General features: G+C 59.6%; 1 protein-coding gene and 2 long non-coding RNA genes across 3 annotated transcripts; 1 reads left to right on the plus strand and 2 right to left on the minus strand.

Annotated features, from left to right (window-relative positions):
• Window positions 1-6,709: 6,709 nt before the first annotated feature.
• Window positions 6,710-10,848, minus strand: LOC131518896 (uncharacterized). The gene is made up of 3 exons (XR_009265331.1): window positions 10,770-10,848; window positions 9,701-9,865; window positions 6,710-7,527 (listed from the first exon to the last, which is right to left on the minus strand). It is a non-coding gene; the product is annotated as an uncharacterized LOC131518896 (long non-coding RNA).
• Window positions 8,407-23,964, plus strand: IL2RB (interleukin 2 receptor subunit beta). The gene is made up of 10 exons (XM_058741374.1): window positions 8,407-8,561; window positions 11,620-11,740; window positions 12,173-12,287; window positions 13,002-13,080; window positions 13,835-13,940; window positions 14,794-14,942; window positions 16,110-16,275; window positions 16,479-16,599; window positions 18,177-18,261; window positions 20,886-23,964. The coding sequence occupies exons 2-10, from the start codon at window positions 11,644-11,646 to the stop codon at window positions 21,624-21,626; spliced, it is 1,659 nt and encodes a 552-aa protein (XP_058597357.1). The 5' UTR covers window positions 8,407-8,561; window positions 11,620-11,643; the 3' UTR covers window positions 21,627-23,964.
• LOC131518895 (uncharacterized) lies at window positions 17,357-20,970 on the minus strand. Its single transcript, XR_009265330.1, has 3 exons — window positions 20,860-20,970; window positions 18,469-18,551; window positions 17,357-17,477 (listed from the first exon to the last, which is right to left on the minus strand). It is a non-coding gene; the product is annotated as an uncharacterized LOC131518895 (long non-coding RNA).
• Window positions 23,965-24,806: the final 842 nt, after the last annotated feature.

The raw sequence follows: 24,806 nt of genomic DNA on the forward strand, positions 1-24,806 counted from the left end.
TCAAGGTCACTGGTTCAAGCCTCACGTAGGGGGTCGAAGCGAGCTTCCCTCCTCTCCACTGAGGCAGCTCTGCCCCTGCCCGGTTGTGTCCTAAATAGGGGGCCTCCGGGTGGGGCATGAGAAGCTCCCTCACCCCAGAGGCTGCCCCTGAGGGCTGAAGAGAGTCCCATTTCCCCCGAGGGCGACAAGGTGCCCAGGTCAGAGTGCTCCAACTAGAGGCTGCCTCTCCTGGAAGAGCTTTCAGGATCATAGGACCCCATCCCATCCCTGTGGGGTGGGGAAGGCTGAGCCCAAAGAGGGGATGCCGGGTACTTTTGGCTTCTGCTTATCCAGCCTCTGTCTGGTCCCCCGTTTCTGGTAGCCGTGCCCCATTTCTCTTTGGAAATCTACCTTCCTGCATTAGGTGAGGTCGCGGTCAAGCTGTCGGTCAAAGGACCCCATCCTCTCCAGCCAAGGGGTGGGTGTTTGAGCTCATTTAGCCAGTGAGGCTCTCTGAATCCTACTGGAACGAGCCAGGAAACAGCTGGGGGTGGGGTGGGGGGGGAGCCTGAAGGGGGTCTTTGTAGCGCTACTCCTCCGAGCTCCCTCTGCTCCCCCCTGAGGCCTGAGTCTCCCGCTCTTTCCAGAACCTGTAAGCCACTCTAGATTCTTCTGGCTAGCTCTGTGTGGCTCAAGTTGGCCACAGCCTCTTCCTCTGGCCTGCAGCCTTCGCACCTGTGACTGGTGAGCTGGTGGCCCTGCGGGGACCAGAAGTCAGGTGTCCAGATTCCCAGCCAGCGCTCTCGTCCCCCGGGAGGACTGAAATGCAGTGGAACGGAAGAGAAGAAATGAATATTCTCGCCCGTGGCCCCGTGGTGGGCAGGGGAGGTCGGTGGCTCACCTACGCTGGGACACTGGGCAGGTGGGGTCGGCCAGCAAGGCTCCCTGCCCAGCACTGCCCCCCCCCCCACCCCCGGCAGGTGGTAGGAGCTCCGCAAGCATTTGGTAAACAGAGCATGTGCTGACCTGGCTGAGACGAGCCAGGGTGGGTTTGTGACTCCGTGTGGTGGGAGAACCCACAATGGGGCCGCGTCTAACTCACTCTGAAAGCGAAACTAGCCACCCACCAAATACTCGGGCCTCTGCTAGTTCTGAGAGCTCTTTCTTAACCAGCACCCAAAAGTGGAAACAAGTCAGTGGGACAGATTCAAGGTCAGCCAGCCAACTGGGGTGGGTACCTGGGTCTCACTAAGACCTTGAAAGTGAGGCCTTCAACCATGGAGCCAGCCAGGAAGACATCGCGCTGTAAACCCCCTTTTTAGGGTCACTTACCGCTTGATTTCACCAGGCAGTAGGAGGTGTTTCTTAGGCCCTCTTGGATTGTCCCCTCAGACACCTGGCTTCCAGCCCTGCGTCACACTGCCAATCCTATTCCAGTGGCCCCAGCAGGGAAAACCGCGGGCCAGGCAAACCTCTCTCTTTGGCTTAATGTTTATTTATTAGACAGAGCGAGAACGAGAGAGAGAGAGAGAGAAACAGAGGGGATGAGTTGGGGAGGGGCAGAGAGAGAGGGAGACACAGATTCCCAAGCAGGCTCCAGGCTCTGAGCCGTCAGCACAGAGCCCGACGCGGGGCTTGAACTCACAGATTGTGAGATCATGACCTCAGCCAAAGTCCCATGCTTAATGGACTGAGCCACCCAGGAGCCCCAGGCACACTTCTCTTGTGCTTTCACTGGCTCCTCACCTTGCTGCCTGCCCCCCTCCCCTCGCCCTGGGCTGGTCAGCCATTGCCGAAGGATGGGGGGGGGGGGGCTGGGGGGGGCAATTAAAGACAAGTTTAAATCTTAAACCTGTGCGCTGAGATCTGAAATCTTAAATCCGTGCGTGTGGCAAAGGCACCTGCCTCGGAAATTCCAGTTGCAAGCCACAGAACCCAGCCTGCCTTCTTCCATTGGAAGAGGAATTTATTTAGGATATTCTGATGTGGGGGCATCTCCGGCAGGACCCGCAAATCGGGCTCAGGGGGGTGTGGCATCTGGGATGTGATGTTCTTTTTTTTTTTTTTTTTCCCTAAGTGTATTTATTTTGAGAGAAACAAAGACAGCGCGAGTGGGGGAGGGACAGAGAGAGAGAGAATCCCAAGCAGGCTCCGAAATGCCAGCTGCGGAGCCCGACGCGGGGCTCGAACCGACGAACCGTGCGACCTGAGCCGCGACCAAGAGTTGGATGCTCAGCCGACTGAGCCACCCAGGCGCCCCTGGGACGTGACGCTCTGATGCCGCCCTCCTCGGCCTCCTTGCCAGTCTCGCCGGCTCCCAGACTGAGGTCTGCGAGGGAGACGTCAGGGTAGAGGAGCCTGGTCATGTGCTCACCTGCCCCCGCTGCAAAGGAGTCTGGGAAAGTAGTGCTTCGGCTCGTTGCTTGGGACACCAGGCTCCCGCCGAGAGAAGCAAACACGTCAAACACAGGAAAGGTTTGCAAAGCTCCGCGACCACGACGGAAGATAAATATCTGGCCGGCGCCCGACAAGAGGCATTTGCAACAGAGGGTCCTTTGTCGGCCCTGGACCTCAGCCACCCACGCCCTCCCACCCCCTCGCCCGATGCCCCTTCCTGTGTTGTCTTCTGAGGCAGGCCTGGTCGCGGGGGAGTGTCGTGTATTTGTTAGAATTTATGGCCAGGGTTTTAAGCGGGAGGATTTCACGTGTTTTGAAATCCGGACGTTCGGCGTCTCTTGGAAATCAGCCTTTTGTGGCAGGCCCGAGCCACCTCTGCTGTCAGTGGAGTCTCTCTCTACGTGATGCAGGGCCACGCGTGACCCGCCTCGCGCCTGCCCACTGCCGGAAGCTGGCATCCTCACTGCTCGGGGGTCCCCTGTTCTCTGGGGGCCCGGGGCTCCTGGCCCTGGAGCCAGGCTTGACTGAGAGGCATCGTTCCAGAGCTCGGGCCGATTCCTGACCCCATCTAACTGCTGTCCTCCAAGCAGATGTTGTAGGCAGTGGTGACAGCCAGACACAAGCTCCATAGAGGGGCCTCTACATTTTTTTTTTTTCTTCCGATTCCTTAATAAAAACACCTAGAAAAACAGGCGAGCAAGCATGAGTTCTAGATGGAGAGGAACTTCTCACAGACACATCGCAAACATCACACGTTCTCTTTCGCCGGTGCGACACCTAGATTGTCTTCTGAGAAAGATGACAGATCTTGGTGAAACCCGCTTAAGAAAAAGCGAAAGGATTCTTTTCTACCTGTTTCCCACGGGAAAGGGGGCAACCGGTTGAAGGTGTTGGTAGAGGGTCTCTGGCGCTCTCCGGACTGTCCCCGTCACGGGACTCTGGCCCGGTAGTCAGGAGACGGGGGTCCGGAGTCGAGATGGCCGTGGACAGAAAGCTTCTCTCCCTGGGCTCCTTCGGCGCAGGGGCGGGGGTGGTCCCAGGGGCCCGGGGACCGGAGGGTTTTCAGGTTCCTTGGGAGACGCGGGACGTGATCAGGAGCCCTCAGGGGAATGCCACCCCCACAAAGGGTCCTCCACTTTTGTTTCCTATTTCGTTCTAATTTTACTCACTTTCTTTTTTTTTTTTAATTTTTTTTTCAACGTTTTTTTTTTTTAATTTATTTTTGGGACAGAGAGAGACAGAGCATGAACGGGGGAGGGGCAGAGAGAGAGGGAGACACAGAATCGGAAACAGGCTCCAGGCTCCGAGCCATCGGCCCAGAGCCTGACGCGGGGCTCGAACTCACGGACCGCGAGATCGTGACCTGGCTGAAGTCGGACGCTTAACCGACTGCGCCACCCAGGCGCCCCTTTACTCACTTTCTTAAGTGGATACTCTGTTCCCAGGAAAGAAAGGTCAAATTGCACACAAGACTCTTCCAGAGAGTTCCTCCCCCTCCTCTCCCTCCTGGGTCTCCCAGCTGGAAAATCTCTAGGGATTCCTTCCACTTGGTGCCCGTGCTAGTTCACAGCCATGCTCACACACACGCGTGCACGCACGCACGCACACACATTCGCACGCACGCCCAGTTAGCCTGACACACGCACAGCAACCCCTTCACCAATGCCCACCCTCGCACACCTCCACGCTCCCCGCCCCCTCCCACGCAGGTGCACCTTCACACCCAACACACGCTCCTGGCACGGGTGCTCACACCTACTCACCATCACACCCTCACGTGCACCCTGACACACGGACTCCTGCCCACGTAACGCACATATACGAAGAGGCGCGTGCACACACCCACACGCGTGCACACACCTTCTCACATTTACACACTCACTCGCATCGGCCCCTCCCGCACGGGGCGGAGCATGTTACACACTTCGTTCTGAACTCGGCTTTTGCTGGTTCCTCCACACACCCTGGGGATGGTGCCGGGTCAGGCGCGGAGAATTGCCTGCTTGGGTTTGTCGCGGCTGTGTCGCCTTGCATGGTCCTTTCTCCGCGTACCCGGCGTCCTCCGTCGATGCCCATTCTGGCTGCTTCCCGTCTTGGCGCACACGTCTCCTGCGCGGGCCTGCCTCTGTCTGCAGGATGAACTTGGGACACGGCGCCGCTGGGTCACGGGCCGGAGCGACGGATGGATGTCGTCACATTGCGCCCCCAGAGAGGTCGTGCCGCTCGGAGCTCACACCAGCGACGGGAGCCACCCTTTAAAACCACGCCGATGGCGAGCCTTTGGAACCTTCGATACATTCCTCCCCGAGTCGTTTTTTAATTTGTATCTGCTGGAATCTTCGTTGTATCTGATGCGGAACACTTGAGTCTTTCTCTTTTCCTTCCTTCCATGTGTCTTGACACCTTCGGTATGCTGGGTCATTGCTAAGCTCTGGAGCTGTCTGGATTGAGTCACACACGGTTCCTGCTGCCAGGGGGGTCCTAGTGTAGACTCATAAACAGTCATGACACGAGATGGGGTAACCGGCGTGTGCATAGGATCCGACCTGGCTGGGTGGGGGGTCAGGGAAGGACTGGCTTTAAATCGGGGAGCTGAGTTAGTCCAGGACGAGTGCGATGGGAATGGTGTGACCGACTTTTCTGCCCGCCCCTCCGCTCCCTGCAGGCGTGAGTACTCAAAGTCCCATGTCCCGCAACCCCTTCAGGCCCAGGCAAGGCGGGACAGCCAGTCCCCCTGGAGCAGTCCTGGCGAGTGGAAGGCATGGTTTATGCAAGATGGGAGCTGCTTGGGGTGCTGGTGTTCGAGGGGCTGGTGAACCAGCCACTCACGGGAACACGGAAACGCGCGGGTATCGGATCTGGAGGCCGGGAGGCTGGCGAAGTGACTGCGGAGACTGGGGAGGGTGGCGGCTTACGTGGGGGGCGAGGAAGAGGAAGCCAGGAGCCCCCACATGTGCTTGGCCCGTGGCGCCTACAGAAGTGGGGTCCCCGGGCAGTGGCAGTTGAGCTGCTGGGGCTTTCTATGAAAGCTGAGGGTGCAGGGGTGAGGTGTCGTTGTTTCGCAACGGGCACTATGTGGACACATTGGGGGGGGACGGTGGAGGCGTGGAGGGCACAGGAGAGGCCGTCGTAGGAGTCAGGGTTTAATGCACTTGGCCGTTCCGGTGCTGGGAGGGGAGGAGGCTAAGTCCAACCCCCAGAATCCCTGAGATAAAGGTCTGGGCAAGTCTCAGTGAGCTCTGTCAGGCCTCTGGCATTGGAGAAGCTTCTGGATTCCTCTTCGGGTTACCTCAGAGAATCTGATGTCCTCCATCAGACGCACCTGGTTCTAATCCTGGCTCTGCTACGTTTTGTCAGATGACCCCTGAGCCTCGATTTCCTGGCCTGAAAATGGGAAAGGGGCTGGCGCTGTAGAGAGCGGGGCGGGCAGGGATCTGGGCGCACGGCCCCGAGGTGTGGGGACAGGCCTGACAGCCGCAGCGCCTGAGCCGGAGGAAAGTTCAGAGACGATGGCCAGGCTGCTCCCGCGGGGCTTGGAGGCCGAGATTCAGAGTCTGATTTGTATTATGAATGCACTGGAAACTACTGGAAGGTTTCAGCGGGGTTGCTGCAGTGAAATGGGCTGATCTGGCTCAGGGGAAGCTTGCTCTGGCTGCTGAGTGGAGAACGGACCGGCAGGGTCAGGAGTGGAAACAGGGACACCTGTAAGGGGGCTTCTGCGGGCCTGGCCCCGGGGGCCGGATGGAGCAACCTGTTCCCCACCTGTTCTGTGCACCCCTTGGGCCCCCAGCCTGGCCTGCGCCCTCGCCCCCCTACCCGGCTTTAACATCCAGCTCAGGCACCCGTGGCCTCTTCTGTATCAGCCGGGGCAAAGCCCCCCGACTGCTGGTGGACAATGTGGATCGTGCAGGGTCGAAGCTCTCCGGGTTCCCTAGCCACCCCTGCCTCTCCACCTCAGGGGTCCTGGCCGGAGCCCCTTGGCCAAAGCAGGACCCTCCTCACTACGCTATTCAAGTCGCCTTGGTGGGTGGAGGCCACGTGGTGCTGCACCCGCCCCCCAACTCCCAGGGCCCCAGCTGGTTAGAGCCACCCCCCTCCCTCCCCTGGACCCACGCCAGCCTGGGGCCTGCTGCTGGTCCCTGCCCTTGCTGCGGGGACATCTCAGTGCTCAATGTTTGCCGAACTTGAATGAGAGAAGGGAAGAAGGAAAGGGGGTTGGGGGAGGTGAGGAGTCTCAGGCAGGCCACGCAGGGCAGGCCAATGCCGTCCCCGTGGACGAAAGTGCCAGCTCCTTATTACAAGATGCGTTTGTGATTTTCTGGCTTCGCCCGGGGATGTCTTTTCTCTTTATATGTGTTTTTATTTTGATTTTATTTAAAAAAAAAAAGTTTCTTTATTTACTCGCTGGGGGAGGGGGCAGAGGGAGGAGAGAGCGAATCCCAAGCAGGCTCCGCACTGGTCGGAGCAGACTCAGCACAGAGCCCGACCCGGGGCTCGATCCCGCGAACTGTGAGATCCCGACCTGAGCCGAAATCGAGAGTCAGAAGCTTCACCGACTGAGCCACGGAGGCGCCGCTCTTTTCATATGTTTTTTTAAAAAAGTTTTAACCGAGTTCATTTATTTTGGGGCAGGACGTACGTGCCGGTGGTACAAGTGGGGTCTACAGTGAAAAAACATTCTCCCTGCCCCTTCCTGACCTGGCTTTCCTTCCTGGGAGGACCAACGTTCCTGGTTTCTTGAGAAGCTCCCAGAAACATTCTGGGCTCCAGACATCCTGGCCATCTTCTCTTCTTTGTGGGGGGTGGTTCACTACCCGCTCCTGCAGCCAGAAAGCTTTGCTCGAGGGGGAGAGGAGAGGAGGGAATATTGCGAGTTCATTAAACGTGCGGTGGACGGTGAGTGCTTCGGGCACGTATATCCTGCAGGAACCACCACGCCTCCTTCCCCCTGGGAAGGCAGGGTGGCTCTGTGGGCAGGCCCCAAAGAAGGTCGTCCTCTTCTCAAGGATGCCGCCCTGTTGCTTCTGCTTCGACTCGGAAGGGAGCTGGGTCTGCCTCTCTTCTCGGGGTCGTCAGTTCTGCTCTCCCTTCTGTGCAGACAGCCGGGTCTCTGGAGCTGCCTGACCCCTCTCCTGCTTGCCCCGTCCCTTTCTTTGAAAGAGAGAGCAGCTTATGAGAAAGTCCCCCACCCGAGGCAGGGGCATTAAGGTCAGGACAACGAGAGAACACAGAACTGCTTCTTCTGGAGGCTGGATGGAACCTCACAGGTCCCCGGGCCTGGGACGCTGCACGTGAATAGATGTGCGCCTTTCTAAAGAGGGGTCCTGCGGCTTCTCATCATTTGAAAAAAAAAAAAGAAAAAAAGCCGTGAGCTGATCCAAAGAGCAGGGGGTTGGGGGGGGGGGGGCGGGGAAGGAGGAGTAGGAAGCATGACCTGAGCGGGAAGGGAAGGTTCTAGAATGTCCAATAAGTGGCCCTCAAATTGCTTGCAAAGCCCTGGAAAATAGTTCCCTCTGGATGCTAAACTAAGGAAGGGGCTCCCTGGAAGCCTGGGCGAAAAGGGAGGTCTCGGAGAGGTGGGTGGGATAAGAGGAGAAGCGCCGGGAACACCGAAAAGGACACCTGTGTGTGTGTAAGGCCTGAGTGTGTGTGTGGGGGGGGGGGAGGGGGGCTGGGTGAAGGTGTCAGAGGCTTGCAGTGACCTGTGTGAGATGGGGTGGGGTGGGTGTAGGAGGGAGAAGGAGGGCTGCACCCCCTGGGGCTCCTGTGTGCACCAAGGCGCCTTGGCGAGGGCGATTGTGTGTGTGTGTGTCTGTCTGTCTGTGCGTCTGTCTGTCTGTTGCCAAGACACCCACGGTGCCCCCCCCCCCCCACCCCGCAGCGGGGGAGGGAGATCTTTATCTGGCCTCTAGGTGCTTTAGGAGTTTCAGAGTTTCTCACCAGCTTGATCTCTCCCTGCCCCCCCCCGCCCCCCACCCCCCTGTCCCCACCCCAGGCCTTGCCCCCTCCATCCTCTCTGCACAGGAAGTGGGCTGGCCCTGGGGTTTTACTTCGCTGGCCTCATCAGCCAGCTGCTACCTGGGCGGCTGGGAGTCTGAGTCGGAGCAGGGCCCTGGGGAGATGGCTGTGGACCCAGCAGCGGAGAGATCCCGAGAGAGTGCACCGCAACCCCATGCCTCAGCCAGGTGACTTTGCCCTCGCCCCTGCCCCCCTTCGGTCCCCGGGCACCCAGGGGCTCCCTCCTGGCCCTGCCGCCAGCCCCGGCTGGAAGTGAAGGTCTTGGGACAGCTTTCAGCTCTCACCTAGATGCCCAGGACGTCATCTGCCCGGACTTCCTTCTCCCAGCCCTCCCAGCCATCCCTCCCACCCCCAGCTTTATCTTGAAATCCCTCAGGAATGAGGCAGGTCCTGAGCTCATGGCTTTTGGCTTGAGGGAAAAAAAATGCTGGTCCCTAGTGCTGGGACCTCCCTCTCCTGCCCGGCCCATCCCTGGGGACGCTGGGGCTGCTCTGGGGCCAGGGGCCTTCCAACCCAGAGGGGTGAAGGAAGAGGCGGGAGGACTGGGAGAGGGGAGGCCTGCTGAGCCCCAGACAGAGGACAGTGGGATGTGGGGTGGGGGGGACAGGCGAGCCCCCTCCTCACAGCTATGGAAAGGCGTCCCCCGGGTGAAGTGCTCCCGAGGAGGCTGAGGGGCAGGAGAGGAGAGAGGGGGGCCTCTCTGAGACCTGGCCCTGAAGCGGGGTGGCCAGGGAAGCCCTGGGCGGGAGGCCAGACCTGCAGGTTTGAGTCCGGATCTGTCCCGCCCTTGGCCGTGTGAGGGGGCAGCTCAGTAGTGTCTCCGGGCACCTCTGGAGGGGCGGGCACCTCTCTCCTGCCTTGGGGAACGAGGCGTCCTGCCCTGAACTGTATTCGGAGCACCTCGGGGGTGGGGGAGCTGAGGGGCAGAGCCAGCTCTGAGGGTCCCCTTCCTAGCCCCACAGCCGGGGTCTAGAGCACCCTGGGGTTAAACAGCAAGAGGCAAGCCCCCTCCCCTCCCCCCCCGCCCCCCCCCCCGTGTGTGTGTGTGTGTGTGTGTGTGTGTGTGTGTGTGTGTATGTGTGGCCAGGAGGACAAGGGAAGACAGAGCCCATCAAGGTCAGTGGTCTGGCTACTGAACTCCTTCCTCACATCCTCCCCCTCCCCCACGCACCCCAAGTCCCGCAGCGTCAGCCCTGCGGGAACTCGGGCGGTAATGACCCATTCAACCCCTGGCTTCCCCCCCCCCCCCCACCCCCGCCACTCTGGCCTCGGCCTCCTCGTCTGAGAAAAGGAGTCATAATGGTACCTTCTCCCGGGGTTGCTGTAAGGGCTAAATGAAGTGTCATCTGCTGAGTGCTGAGGACTGGGGCACAGAGTGAGAGCCGAGTATTAGTCACCATCGCCATCACCATCCCTGTCACCATCAGGACCATCATCACCATCACTGTCACCGTCATTATCATCTCCTCGCCTGAAATCAGAGGACTGGCTTTGAGTCCAGCCCCTTGGGCAGTGCGGAGCTCAGTCTTGGCATCCATCAAAGGGGCGGGTGACGACAGCCACCTTCCCGGGCTGTGGTGGGGACCTATGAGTCAGTGTGGGTGTGGACAGCTTTGCAGTTGGGAAGGGCATGGTGCGTGGGTGTGCGTGGGAACCTAAGGCTAAGGGCGCTTGGGGCTCAGAGGTCCTACTTGCTTGCTCTCCCTGAGGCTGGGCCCGTGACCTTGAGCAGGTTCCTTAACCTCCCCGAGGCTCCTTTGAGTGGGCTAGGAGCCCTCCCAGCCCCAAGCCCCTCTGGTGCCCCCCACGCATCCCCCACCCGTGTGCTTTGCAACCTTGGAGAGTACACGCGCCCTTTCTGATGGGAGCGGTGGGGAGCTCATTCTAGATAATGCTTCTGCTCCTGCCGGCTCACCCCTGCTGGGGCTGTGGTTTGGCCTTGACCTTCCTGTGATCTTGTATGCCTTTGCCCTGACCCTCCTCCCCTCACCCTGGGGCTCTGTGCCAGGTCCTGTCTTGGGCATGGGGTTGCCTTGCTGGCTGGCGCTGGCCAAGGGTGACACCCTCCAGGGGACTGACAGGGCCTGTGCCCAAGGCCACGATCGAGAGACTAGGGGGCACAGCAGGGCTTGCTGGACCCCCTTAGGGCCCCAACCCTGTGCCCTGTGCTGTCGGGGTTCCCAAGGAAAGAAGTAACCAGCCCCCACCCCCACTCCAGCTGGGAAGCCCACCCCACTAAGGGGACGGTGGGCCAAGCAAGGAGGAGCCTGTGGGCACCTCTCTGGACTCCTTTTTGAACCCAGGCCGGAGACCTGACTGTGGGCCTGGGCCCCTGCCGGACCTGGACTCCAGGGCAGGGAGGCTGTTGGCCTTACCTCTGGGACCAGTGCCCCGGACAGGGTCTGGGCAGGGACAGAGGATGTGAGAGAACAGGTCTTGGGGGTGAACGTGGCCTTCTGCGCCTGTGACCTTGGCGGGTTGAGGACCCGGAGCCTTAGTTTCCTCATCTGTGGGAGGGGCTAAGACAAGCACCCACCCCCAAGCTGCTGGGCAGATAAGATTATCTGATGTATGTAAAGCGCTCGGTCCACGAGTATTGTGAGGTCATCAGTACGTGTCTTCGGTCGTGTGAACGGTCTCGGTGGGTGGGACAAGTTACCTGAGTCCCTGCCTGGGCCCTGTCCTGGCTCAGATTCCACAGCTGCCTCTTTTCCACTCTATGGCCTTGGGCAAGCTGCTTCACCTCTCTGTGCCTCAGTTTCCTCACCTGAAAATGGAGATAATAAGGGTATCATCTGGTAGATGGCCTTATTGCTTCATTTAAAGAGTTGAAAACAGCCCAGCCTACAGGAGCCTCCCGATGAACGGGTTTTGGTGTGATTAAGGGGCAGCGGGGCACAGAGGGTGGGGGGGGCTCTAATCCCAGCTCTGTGCTGGCCTCGCTGTGTGGACTGGAGCAAGTCTTCCCTTTTTTTTTTTTTTTTTTTTTTTTGAGTCTCAGTTCCTCCAGCTTTTGAACAAGGGGTTGGGTTCGCTCAGAGGGCCCTTTCAGCTCTGACAACGTGTGGGGCTCTAAATCTCGGAAGGAAGGGAGTGTGTGGGCAGGGCCGAGGTACCGGCAGGTGCAAAGGCCCTGAGGCCGGACGGTGCTGGCTTGGTAGGGCCCAGCCTGCCGCCCGGAGGGGGCGGGTGTTCACTTGTGCCTTCTCTTCTTCCTCCCTCCAGGGCTCCCTTCCCTAGCTCCCACGCATGGCTGTGATGGCGGCTCCTGGTCTGCCCTGGTGTCTGTCCCTCCTTGTCCTCTTCCTGTCCCTGGCCATCCCTCAGGCATCCACAGCGGTGAACGGTGAGGACCCTGGCATCTGGATAGCCGTGCTTTTCTTGGGAAGGTGGCCAACAGCCGTCTAGAAGCCCTTTCAGCACTCCCACTTCTCAGCGGGGGCAGGAGGCTGGGAGGGAGGAAGGCGAAGGCGATGGGACCAGAGATCAGGCGTCCACCTTCTCCCTCGGTCCTTCTGTCCTGCTGTATCCACACGTCTCCCCACGCCAAAGGAAGACACTGGCTTTTCGTCCCTGCTCTGCCTCGGCCTGCCTCTGGGACCTTGCAGGCTCTGGGGCTCAGTTTTGTCCTCTCTGAAATGGATCCGCCCAGATCTTTTCTGCCCAGCAGGGTCGCCTACCTGCCCATCTGGTGGGCACAGGGTGCAGGGCGCAGGGTGGTAGGCCGGCCCCGGAGGGCACCCTGCAGCCGGCCACTCACGCCTCTTTTTGTCGGCAGATCCCTCCAAGCTCGCGTGCTTCTACAACTCAAAAGCCAACATCTCCTGTGTCTGGAGCTGGGATGGGGACCTACAGGCCACATCCTGCAGGATCCACGCTAAGCCGGATCAACGGTGAGTGTCCCGCGAAACCACAGCATCTCGAGACAGGGGCGGGGGGCGGGGCAGGGTGGGTCTTCTAATCATTGCCATTTAGACTCTTGGAATGCCTTCCTTGTAGACGCCAAGATGTTACGCTTTGGGCATTTGGACTGATGGGACCCCCAGACCCCTGGCAGCACATCAGGCTGGAAAAGCTAGGAGGCAGATGTTTAGACGCCTGAGACCAGGGCGGGCGTGAGGAACAGGGGTCCAGGCTGCGGTGGAGGGGCCAGGGATGGGCTGGACAACGTAGTCTGGGGACACAGACCTGTTATGCCAAGGTTACACTGGACTTGAGAAGCCAAGGGGGAGAAGGAAGGGGGCTCCCCAGGAGGAGTCAGCGAGGGGTTTCTGTGACCCAAACGTTCTGGGTGCCCGTGGCAAAGGTGACTCTGAGTGGGTGGTGATTCTACGGGGTTCCAAAGGCTCCATCAAGCCCCACAGGAAGATTCTGGAGGGCTTTCGGTGTGGAGGCCACCTGCCCTAGAAGGTCACTGTGGCTACTGCGGGGCCGGGCTGGGGAGGGCTGGGGAAGGTGTCTACGACGGGAGGCAGAGCAGAATTCTGCCTCTGCCGAGGTTGGCACAGAGCCCCGCGCCGACCGGCCCTGCTGGATGGGGGACCGTCCCCGGGGCCGGCTCTGGGGGGCCCTCCTTCTGTCCTAAGGAGGTTCTTTTGCCTTGGAAGGTCTTGGAACAAATCCTGTGAGCTGCTTCCGATGGGACCGGCCTCCTGGGCCTGTTACCTGATCCTTGGATCCCCAGATGTGAGTAGTGGGAGCTGAGAAGAGAGCCCGTGGGGAGGGCAGGTGCCCTCCCCGTTTTCCAAGCACCAGCAGGTTATATCCACTCTTAAGGGGCAGGAGAACGTGGAGATGGGCTCGCACAGCACACAGGCTCTGGGTGCAGAGGTGTGGGTTTGAATCCGGACGCCCCTGCTGACCAGATGCATGACTTTGGGTTTCTTACCTGCAGCAAGAATCCACCGGAGGAGTGGCCAAGGAACCTGAGCATTTGCCTGCCCGCAGGGGATACTCACTACCTGGCCATTTCCTTCCCCAAAAGTCAGGGTGTGGGGGTGGGGAGAAATGGAGGAAGGGAGGCTTTCATACTCAAAGCTATTGTTCCAGATCTATGTTTCCGGGGGCGTTGGTGGGGGGGGGGTTGGTTAACCTGCTTGCACACCTCTTGTGATGGGGAACTCCCCCCCCCACCGAGGCAGCCCACCCCGCTTTAGATCATGGATCAAATTCATGCCTGTTTTCTGTAAGTTAAGATTCACTGGCACAGAGCCACGCCCGTTCTCCTGCAGGCTGTCTCTGGCTGCTGTCGCAGGACAGCGACAGAGCTGGGTAGTCGTGAACGAGACCGCTTGACCCGCAAAGCTAGAAAGAGTTCCTGTCTGTACCTTTGCGGAGAAAGTTGGCCGACCCCCTGCTTTAGCTGGGGGGGCTTGCGGAGGGGCTCCACTTTTACTGGGGTATCGATCTTCCCCCTCCTCTATCCCCCCCCCCCTTGCAGACTCAGAGTCTGACTTCGGCTGACACCGTGGGCATGAGGGTGATGTGCCGCGAAGGGGAGAGGTGGAGGGTGCTGATGACCCAGAAATTCAAGCCCTTTGAGAACCGTGAGTGAAGAATCTGGAAGCAGGGGCAGGGGCGGGTACTGGGGCCCACTGGGAACCTCCTTCCCTGTCTTTCCCTTGGGGGATCCTGCCTGTCCCAATCTCTCTCCACACCCGCGTGCGAGCTGTCACTGCCTGCTGCCCTCGGGATGCAGTCCCGATTCCTTGCCCTGCTATTCGAGGCTCAGGATCTGGCCCTGGTTTCCCAATCTAGGACTCCTCGTCTTGTGGCTTGTGTTCCTGCCACGACCAAAGTCCAGCTCTCCGAATTCAGCGTGCCCCTCCGTGCCTCTGAGCCCTTGCACGTGCGGGTGCCACAGCCCGCAAGGCTCTTCCCACCAGGAAAGCTCCCACTCACCCTTCAGGGCTCAGGGGAGAGTCACCTCTTCCAGGAGGCCTTCCCAGACTCTCCCAGCCCTTTGTGCCTCCTCCTTCAGGGTGTTTAGGTCCTGGGTCCTCACTGCCTCATCAGGGGACTGTTCCCCTCACTGGGCTGTGAGCTCCTGAGGGCGGAGTGTTTGTGGTCCCTCTGTCTTTACTCCAATTACTCAGCACCAGGCCTCATCTGGGCAGTGCTCTGGGAAGGTTTGTTGAATGACTGGGTGTCCAACTCCAGCCGCAGACCATGGAGGGGCCACCTCTAAGAAACAGAGGGCGAGAGCTAGGCAGCTCTCTCTTTTTTAATGTTTATTTTTGAGACAGAGAGAGAGAGCGCGCATGAGTGGGGGGCGGGTAGAGGGAGAGGGCGACCACGGAATCCCAGCACGTCTCGGTTTTATCACCTCAGCATCGTGTCCCAGCGTCCCCCAAGCCCACTCTCCCTTCCTGTCTCCCTCTGTCCCTCTCTTGCTTCCAGTTCGCCTGATGGCCCCCGACTCCCTCCAAGTCACCCACGTAGGGACCCACAGATGCAACATAACCTGGAAAGTTCGCCAGTCCTCCCACTACATTGAAAGATACCTGGAGTTTGAGGCCCGGAAAAGGTCCCCAGGCCACAGCTGGGAGGTGAGTGCCCTGCCCTGATTCCTCCTTCCTGCCCCGGTCACCCTGTCCATCCTTCATCTCAGCCAAGCCACGGCGGCCCCGAGGCTATTGCCAGCTCCGATCCCCACCCCCTCCGCCCCCCCCCCCGCCTCCATGTGCCCCCTGACGATCCAGAGCTTCCAGCTGGTGGCAGATGCCAGGCTGGCACCAGGACAAGGTCTTACCTAGCCAAGAGGCCGGTGACTGTCCTCTCCGGGAGATTTCAGAGACCCCGGGAAGCCACCTTTCCGTTCTTCAAATCCGGTGTGGTCAGCATCCACTGGGGTCGGTCGCCTATCCATTCACTTACCCGCTCCCTCATTTGCTCGCTCACTCAGCAAACACTGAGCACCTACTATGTGCTCCCGGGGGGGGGGCAAAGAGGGTGGAGGACGAAACTGACCAGATCCCCCCACGGTCAGGAAACTCACATGGAGGGTGGGGAGACTGTCTGCAAACAGGACCCTGGAGACTATGAGATATTGATCAGTGCTACCCAGGAAATTAAATGGGATGACATCATTTGAGAGGGCCTAGAGCAAGCCCTCAGGTCAGGTGCCCACAGAAGGCTGCTTGTGGGCTCTGAGGGCCAAGGAGGAGCAGACCCTGCAAAGGTTTGGGGAGGGCTTTCCAAGCAGAGGAAAGAGACACCGCAAAGACAAGACCCTGTGTGTCTGAGGGCTGGCGGAGGGTGGGGTGGGGAGGGAGCGGGGAGGAGCAAAGAGGGATCCAGAGGTGGGTGGGGTCCCTGGGAAAATCCTCTTTCTGGGCGCGCGTGGAAAATAGACTGCAGCAGAGTTTGGGTGGGAGCAGGGAGACCAGCCCCTGCCTGAGATGGGGGAAGGAGAGGAGAGAAGGGGAAGGGTCCAGAATAGGTTCCGCAGGGGGAACCATGTGATGGGTGGCAGGCTTTGTGTGTGGAGGCTGAGTGAGAGGAAGGGGTTCGAGATGAGCTTGGGGTTGGGGCCTCAGCACTGGGGAGTCAGGGAGCCTTCTGGTAGGACTGGGTGAGGGGGCATGGAGGCTGGAGGCGAGGAAGGAAGGAGCTCCTTGCTCAGCCTCCCAGGCAGCCCTTGCCGTGGGAGGTGAGGAGGGCTGTGGGGACCCCTCTGCTCTGACAGCCCCCACCCCTGCCTGTCTCTGCCCCAGGAGGCCTCCCTGCTGACCCTCGCGCAGAACCAGCAATGGATTTGCCTGGAGACCCTCACTCCAGACACCCAGTATGAACTTCAAGTGCGGGTCAGGCCCCAGCTGGGCAAAAACGAGGCTTGGAGCCCCTGGAGCCAGCCCCTGGCCTTCAAGACGAGGCCCGCAGGTACCAGTGGGCAGAAGGGGTGGGACAGAGCTCAGGCAGGAGAGGGGCTGGCTGGGGTGTGATCCGAGGGCAGCTGGCGGGGGAGGCCTGGGGACGGGGTCCAGGGCTCGGCCCCAGCAATGGCAGGGGGATGCTGGAGGGACCTGGGCGACGGGGGCCCTTCTCTAACCCCTCTCCCTGCTTCTCCTCCCACCCCCGGGCAGCCCCAGGGAAGGAGGCCGTGCCCTTTCCTTGGCTGGGCCACATCACCATGGGCATCAGCAGTGCCTTTGGCTTCATCATCTCGGTCTGCTTGCTGGCCAACTGCCGGTACATCGGGCCATGGTAAGCGCCCTCCCTTCCTGCTCCTTCGTGCTCTCCTCTGACACACGCACCCCTTGCCGGGTTAGGCTCTAGGCTGAGCCCCCCACCCTGCTCCGACACGCTGGTGCTCCCTCTGCCCTCCCGAGAGTCCCCCCTGCCTAACACCTGGCTTTGCCCTGCCACCCACCCCCAAAGATGGAACCCTGTGGAACCGGCCTCAGGGGATCTGAGGAAGGAGAGCCCCATGGCAACCCTGCCCCGAGCGTTACTCTCAGGAGCTGAGTGTGTGTGTGTGTGTGTGTGTGCACATGCCGGCTGTCTGCGCGTGTGTCCTCACGGGTCTCTCTAGGTCCGGGCACGCGTTGGTGTATTTCTTTATTTCTTGAGCCCCAGCTCAGTGCCAGGCCTGGGGCGGAGTGCTGGGAATGCAGGGGCAGGCCACACGCATGCAATCTGGAGCCCACAGACCCATGGGAGAAGGCAGATGTTTATTTATTTATTTTTTTTACTTTTTTTTTTCAACGTTTTTAATTTATTTTTGGGACAGAGAGAGACAGAGCATGAACGGGGGAGGGGCGGAGAGAGAGGGAGACACAGAATCGGAAGCAGGCTCCAGGCTCCGAGCCATAGGCCCAGAGCCTGACGCGGGGCTCGAACTCACGGACCGCGAGATCGTGACCTGGCTGAAGTCGGACGCTTAACCGACTGCGCCACCCAGGCGCCCCATGGCAGACGTTTATTAATCACACACGAGTACAATGACACGCCACGAGGAGGATGGCAAAGGAAGATGTTCGATGTGTTGGAAACAGACAACAGGGAGAGGAACCTTGGCTGAGGGGTGGCTGGCAGAAGCTTCTCCAAGGAAGTGATGGGTCCCTTGAAATCTGAAGGAGGAGCTAAGCAGGCAGGGTGGAGGGGGTTGGGGAGCGCATCCCAAACAGAAGAAACCGGGTGCGCAGAGACCCTACGTGAAGGGGGTGGAGGAGAGGGCTGACCCGACATCTGCGGGGCAGACGGGCTTTCTGGGGCCTTGGGGCTCTGACTACATTTTGAAGCACGTGCCTACAGATACTGGGGCATTCTGCTTGGCAGGCCGAGCACGGGCTGGAAGTCAGCCCCCACTCACTACCCTCCTACAACCGGGTGCCCTTGGGCAGTGCACAACCTGAACCACCATCCATGACAGCCTGGACTAAGAGACCCACGATCTGACCTCTCTCCTGCCTCCTTCCTCCTGGTTCACTCTACTCCAGACGCCTGGCTGTGTGTGGTCCCTGACCAGTCTGGCTCACATGCCCCCCCCCCACCCCCGCCAGCCCTACATTTTCTCTTTCACAGTCTGCTGCTTTCTGTTTGCATAGAATGCATGATAATGTTGCACACTTGGTTCGTGTCTGTCTCTTCTTAAGATCGGGGGCCTTCTCTGTTTGCCATTCTTGTGTCCCCTCCCTTACTGGGCATTCCCTTGATCCTGACCAAATGAATGAATGTGGAGGGGTTCGGTACCCTACTTTCAGGGCCGTGGGGGGCTGGCCGGACACCATGGCCCCCTTCCCTTCTCATCCACCTTCCCTCCCTCCCTCTCTCCTGTTCAGGCTGAAGAAGGTTCTGAAATGTCACATCCCAGATCCCTCAGAATTCTTCTCCCAGCTGAAGTCAGTGCATGGAGGAGATTTCCAGGTAGGACTCTGGAGGTGGAGGCCAGAAGCAGGCACAGCCGGCTTGGGCTGGCCAGAGAGCGGGCAGAGGTGTGAGTGGGTTTGCGCTTTGCGAAAGGAGACAAAATAAGGAAGGGAGTAGCCTCCAGGGTGGGGGTGGGCCCCTTTCCCCAGCTCTGGCACCAGCCTTCTCAGGCTGAATGGCACCTCCCGTCTGAGCCAGACTTACTGGGTTCTAATCCCGGCTCCGCCCCTTCTTGGCTGGGTGATGTTTGGTAAGTTAGAGAACTTCTCTGTGCTCCGTTTCCTCGCCTGTAAAAAGGGGAGGGAAATAGTGTTACCAGGCGTATGGACCCACTGCCTGGGATACAGTAAGTGCTCGAGGGGCCCTAGTGGGAGTTACTGTCACCAGTCTGTCCACCGAGCGGGGCTTGCCAGGTACAAATTCTCCCGACCCCACCACTTGCGCAGACCTTCTTCGTGGGCGCAGGGCTTCCTCGGACCCTGCGCAAAGCCCCGAGCGGGCGCCCTGCCTCGTCCCCGGTGCTAACAAGTCCTCCAGCCACACCTCGTCACTCGACACAGATTCACGGTCAAAGCGCGGGCCCCCGAGAGTAGTAACACTCTGAACCCCATTTCAACCTCAGTCGCCTCCCCTCCCCGAGCCCACACTTGCTTCAGGAAGGAAGTGTCAAGGGAGGTGGGGGATGCGGTGGGCTGCTTCTCTCACCCTCCCCTCCCCAGGCTCTCTAGATTCCGTGCGGGTGGGGGTGGGGGTGGAAGGAGATCCGGAGGAGCCCTGAGGGGCCGGGAAGCCACGCTGGGCCCGAGCTATCAAGAGCCAGAGTTCTCTGTTACCGAGGATCAGGGCCCCTTCTGGAATTCTTTGGAAAACTCCCAAGACTGGGGATCGCTAACCTAAGGTTCTCTTGATGTGCAGGAATGCATCTCCTTAAAATTCTTCCTAAAGCCCTAAGGGTCGTGAGGTCCCCGTCAACAGAGGCATTCATGAAAGCCTTGGCTGACTATCTAGGTTCTAAGGGACTAGGACCTTCCGGGTGGGAGTGAGCTCCTTCCCGGAGGGGTGCAAACCACCCCATCTTCCCATGAGGGCATCCCCAGGCCTAGATGCCTGCCCCCCCGCCCTCGGGTGTGGAAGGGGGGTATCCCAAGGAGGCCCTGGGGAGGCACGATGTGCTCGGGGGTTGGGGCTGGCCAAGAGGGACCCCATCCTCTCCTCTGTGTCGGGGTGGGAGGCCTGCTCCTCTCTGTCTACCCCAGGACCTCCGGCGACAGGGCCACAAGGCCCGCTGCCCTGTCCACGGGATCTGGGAGTGTGCGTGCCAGTGTGTGAGCGTGCGAGAGGGGGAGAGAAGCTTCTCCTTGCGCCCTCCCCCCCCACCCCCCCGCTTCAGGGCACTGTGGACGGAGGCCCTGGGCCCAGGAAGTGGCTGACCACACACACCTCCGAGGGGGGCCGGCCAGGCCCTGGCACACGGGTGCTGGTCACGGGACTGGCCTCTCCTTCTTCTGGCTGCCGGCTGCCGGGCCCTAGCCTCCTCCACTGCCTCTTCTCGCGACAGACCCTGCCCAGCCTCCCCCCACCCCCCGCCCCGCCCTGCACTCTTTCCCTCTACCCAGACCTGCTGGGCACAGGGCTATCAGAGGAACCCATCTGGCCCTGTACTCAGGGGACCACAGTCCGGCTGCTGAGGGCTCCCAGGACAAAGGGCTTGTTGAGGTTCTCAAAAAACCCACTTGAAGCCCCCATCACGCCCGCCCCCCCCCCCCCCCCCCCAGGGATCTGTTGTCCCTCACACCCCGGGTGGTGGCCTGCATTTCACTCTGTGCTAGGAATTCCCACCTTCATTTTCTTCTTTGACAACTTCCTGCCACCACCCCCCCCCCGACTCCCCCCACCCCCGCCAAGGAAGTTGGGAAAGAGGTGGCTCACTGTTGTGGAATTGAGGCTCAGAGAGGTGCAGTGACCCGCCCCCGGGGTCGCCGGGGCCCCGGACTGGAACGTGGCTCTCCCTGCTCTTGCCAGGGCCCTCCGGATCCCAGAGCCAAGTGGGAAGTGCTCAGGCGGGCACTTTCTTCTCTCCGTGGATGGAGGGCACGGGAGGTGGGGGCTCCACGGCGGCGCTGGGAGGGAGAGGAGAATTGCGGGACCATCAGGTCCCCGCCAGAGAGTTTTATTTATTTATTTTTTCACGGCGCCCGGGGCCACTGGCTGTGTGATCGGCCCCGGGGCACGTCCCCTCTCCGTGCATCTGTGAAGTGAACGAGAGTGTGCTCCAGGGCCCTTTCCGCTTCCAACACGGGTTGGTGGATTCTCACACCGGTGCCAGCCCCCACCAGACACACGGAAGATTTTATACCCTGTGCCCGGTGCCTAGATCAGCGCCAGGCTTCACAGCAGGTGCCCCAGAGACAGTCGCGCGCGGAGACAACGCATCCCCCGGGCACCTACAGCAAGCACACTCCCTGAGCTGGCCCAGAGCGTTCCCCAAGCCAGTTGGCGGGCGGGCAGTCAGGGAGGCCTTCCTGGAGGTGGCCGCCCCGCGTGGCCGGTAGTTAGGAGCTGTGGCTGAGAGTCTGGAGGAGGCGTCCCACTCACCTCCCCGCTGCTCTTTCTCCCGGCAGAAGTGGCTCTCCTCTCCCTTCCCCTCGTCGTCCTTCAGCCCCAACACGCCGGCACCCGAGATCTCCCCGCTGGAGGTGCTGGACAGGGACGCCAAGGCCACACAGTTGCTCCTGCTACAGCAGGAGAAGGTGCCCTCCTCGTCCTCAGCCGAGACCAGCGGCCACTCGCTGACCAGCTGCTTCACCAATCAGGGCTATTTCTTCTTCCACCTCCCGGACGCTCTGGAGATCGAAGCCTGCCAGGTGTACTTCACCTATGACCCCTGCACGGAAGAGCCCGATGAGGCTGGGCCCGGGGCGCCTGCGGGGTCTCTCCTGCCACCCCTGCTGCCTCCGCCCGGGGAGGAAGACGCCTACTGCACCTTCCTCCTCGGCGGCCCGGGCCCCCCAAACACGGCCCCGGGGGGCACTGGAGCTCATGACAAGAAGCTGGCCCCCTCCCCGCAGGAGGGAGCTCCCAGAGACTGGGCCCCCCGGCCCCCGATGTCTCCCCCGCCAGGTGCACCTGAGCCGGTGGACATCCAGCCACCCCTGGAGGGCTCCGTGGAAGGAGCAAGAGAGGAGGGCCCGGGCCCGGGCCCGGGCCCTGGCCCTGGGGAGGGGGTCAGGGTCAGCTTCCCCTGGGCCAGCCCTCCTGGGCAAGGCCAGCTCAGAGCCCCTGCCTCCTGCCTGACCCTGAACACCGATGCCTACCTGTCCCTCCAGGAGCTGCAGGATCAGGACCCAGCTTGCTCGGGGTAGACGGACGACCCGGCGGGTCACTGCCCACTGTGGTACCAGGCCCAGTTGAGGGCTCGCTGTCCTCAAGGCTTGTCCACTGCCGAGTCACTCGGTTTCTAGCCGTGCCCCGGACATCTCTGCCCAGAGGGCCCCCACCCAACTTAGCACACTTGGCCGTTCACTTCTAAAGACCTCAGTTGCTGCTTCCTGGTCCTACGGCCCAAGTGCAGAGTGGGGGGGTGGGGGCACCGTGACTCCCCCACTCCCTCATCAGTCACGGAGCCCCATGGCTTTTGTCCCTGAAGCATCCCTCCTCTTCAGCCCTGCAAGCACTCTTGGGGGAGGGTTCTCGGGGCTCTCCAGGGGTCTTCTCCGCAGGCTTCCTGCCCCATCTCCCCCCCCTCCCCCCCTCCCCCGCAGGACAATGAGAACAATGAGAACGCTCTTTTCAGGACATAAATATGGTTAAGCTGCTTCCCCCGGTTAAATCCCTGCCATGCCTCCTCACTGCCCTCCGCTTCACTTCTTGGCCTGGCCCCTGCCCCTCCAGCATCGTGTTGGGACATTCCCTTCTGGAACCCTCCTACTGAGCCACTAGAAGCTCCCTGCTGCCCCCACACCTTGGCACATGCTGTTCCCCGGTGCCTGCAGTGCCTCCCTCATGTAGGGGACAAACCCCCCTTATCCCTCAAGTGTCAGGTCCGCTTCCCTTGGAAGGAAACACTGCTTCCATTCATGTGCCCAGGCTTCACGATTCAGTGCTGGAGGGACAGTTCTCGGGGTCACGGGATGGCTAGACCCAGCGGCTCTGTCACTTCGCCCTTGGGATCTCTCATGACCTCAGCCTGCTTTGCTGCTGTGTCCTTACCACAGTATGGACACAAATACCCCGGGGCGGGGTGGGGGAGAGGAGGGGACACTGGCTGGATGTTTCCATGGAGGTTTCACAGACTCCTAGGGCATGCTGCTGGAAAGTGAACCTCCTGTCAGTGGCAGGTTCCGATGCTGTCCCAGGGAGCCCAGATCTGGGCCCCTGCCACTCCACCCTCTACTGGAAGGACCTCTTCCGTGGCTCCGGGGCTGGCACACCGCCTCCAGAAGAGCAACTCCGTTCACCGCACTTGACACGGGGTACCTGGCATTCCACCGTATCCCCCGGATGAGATAATGAACCGTCTGGAACTGTCTTGCTCGGACTCCCTGTGCCCGGCTGCCTTCACATAGGGGGCATCATCCAACGCACCGAGCACCCCCGGCGCCTTGACCCGTGTGAGGTCAAGACTCAGAGAGGCAAAGCCCCATGCCCGCTAGGCTCCAGCACGCCCATTCCAGCAAGAGGCTCATCCCCTTTACAGTGGCAATCCTCCCCACCAACGCAAACACACAGACACACACAGAGCCGGCCCCTTCCTTCTTGGTGCTCCCCACCACCTCTCCATCTCTCTTCCCTTCTGTCTCTGGCACTGGTCACACCTGCGATGTCTGTCACAATCTTGCTCCCATACTACCCACCTCAGTCAAGAAAGGACTGCGTCCAAGCTCAGCGGGGCACCAGACAGGTCCTCCAGTTATAGGCCCTGCTCCTCCCTGATTGGGCACTTGACACAAGCCCACCCATAGGCTGACAAGCAGCCTATGAGCTGGCTCAGAAAATAAGCTCTGCCCAATCAGAGAGGCGGGGCCCGAACCGGCCAATCAGGTTACTCTCCGTCTCGAGAGGGTGCACTCAGGGAGGGAGCACGTCCTTGCGGAAAAGGCGCCCTCGGAGAAGGCAGCGGAGGACTTTCGTCCCGTGTAGAGGACAGCGCCGGGCTCTGTTAACAGAGACTTTTGCTGCCAAGGAGGCTGCTGACTGTTCACTCAAGATTCTTGTTTTCCTTATGTCCAGAATAAACTCCCCTTTCCTGAGGTTGTCTGAGTCTTGGATCCTTCCCACGGAAGAGCTTCGTTACCTGGCCAGCTCACGTCCCACCTCCTGCCATGTGATGCCATGTGTTCTGGGCCACAGAGCTCCTTGGTCCTGATCTGAGCCTCAGACCCGAGCTCCGTGCCCAGAGCCTTGCGCTGTGTCCCGGGACCAACCGAGAGGCCGCTCTGCAAGTCAGGTTCCACTTTGAAGCGTTCTTGGGACGGTTACATTTCTCATTTGTAATGTATTTATTTTCAGTGATCTGTGTGTGTCATCTCTGTTGCTGTGTACTTGATATTTTCCTGTAACTCCATTCACTATTTTGTTTACTTGTATTTAAAGAAAAATCGTCGTGTTGCTTCCGTGAATGGAGACACCGATATTCTCTGTAAATAAAAGGGAACTCTAAAAAGTAAATACAATAAAACAAAATGTCTCCATCTGTTGCCAGCTGGAAATTCGCTTTCTTAGTTTAAAGAGGAGATTAGCGGGCCGCCTGGGTGGCTCAGTCAGTTGAGCGACGGACTTCACCTCAGGTCATGATCTCGCGGTTCACGAGTTTGAGCCCCCGAGTCCCGCATGGGGCTCTGTGCCGACAGCTCGGAGCCTGGACCCTCCTTGGGGCTCTGTGTTTCTCTCTCTCTCTCTCTCTCTCTCTCTCTCTCTCTCTCTCTCTGCCTCTCCCCCACTCACGCTCTATCAAAAATAAATTAAAAAAACAAAAACACTAAAAAACTTTTTTAAAGAGGAGATTGGCAAGTGTTGGGAGGCTGTTGAAGACATGCCAGCACCAAACAGTGAGAAAGCAAAAGATTATAAGAGGAATATCATTTTCACTAATAGGAGTCAGGTTTCTCTTATTCTGTGCCTAGGCACCTTCTGACATGGTCTCATGGGAAAATAAAAATAAAATATCATAAATATATGACTAATATGTACATTTAATATAACATAAAGTAATATAATATAAACTGAATATAATAAATGTAAATAAGGTTATATATATATATATATATATATATATATATATATATATATAATTTTTTTCCCCTTTCAGTGCCTTTGACTCTGAACAGTTGGACCAGATCACAGATAGCGATAGCTGGCGTTCACAAAGCTGCACCCATGGCAGACATTGCTAATCAATTGCACCCACTCATACCAGACATCGCTAACCGATCACAGCTCTCCTTCCCGCGAAGTTTGGGTACGGCTTTAGACTCCGCAGGCAGGTCCCAAATGATCATAGCTGGCACCTGGTGACCTATCTGGACCAGATAATCCCCCTGAGA

This window comes from Neofelis nebulosa, chromosome 8 (assembly GCF_028018385.1).
Source record: "Neofelis nebulosa isolate mNeoNeb1 chromosome 8, mNeoNeb1.pri, whole genome shotgun sequence".
In the NCBI taxonomy this organism is placed as follows: Eukaryota; Metazoa; Chordata; class Mammalia; order Carnivora; family Felidae; genus Neofelis; species Neofelis nebulosa.

Bases quoted from the DNA above. Each gene is read 5' to 3' on its own strand.
- IL2RB (XM_058741374.1), top strand. From the start codon at position 11,644: ATGGCTGTGATGGCGGCTCCTGGTCTGCCCTGGTGTCTGTCCCTCCTT. The intron at 14,943-16,109 runs GTGAGTGCCCTG...TCTCTGCCCCAG, and splicing joins CCCCAGGCCACAGCTGGGAG to GAGGCCTCCCTGCTGACCCT. The intron at 16,600-18,176 runs GTAAGCGCCCTC...TCTCCTGTTCAG, and splicing joins TGCCGGTACATCGGGCCATG to GCTGAAGAAGGTTCTGAAAT.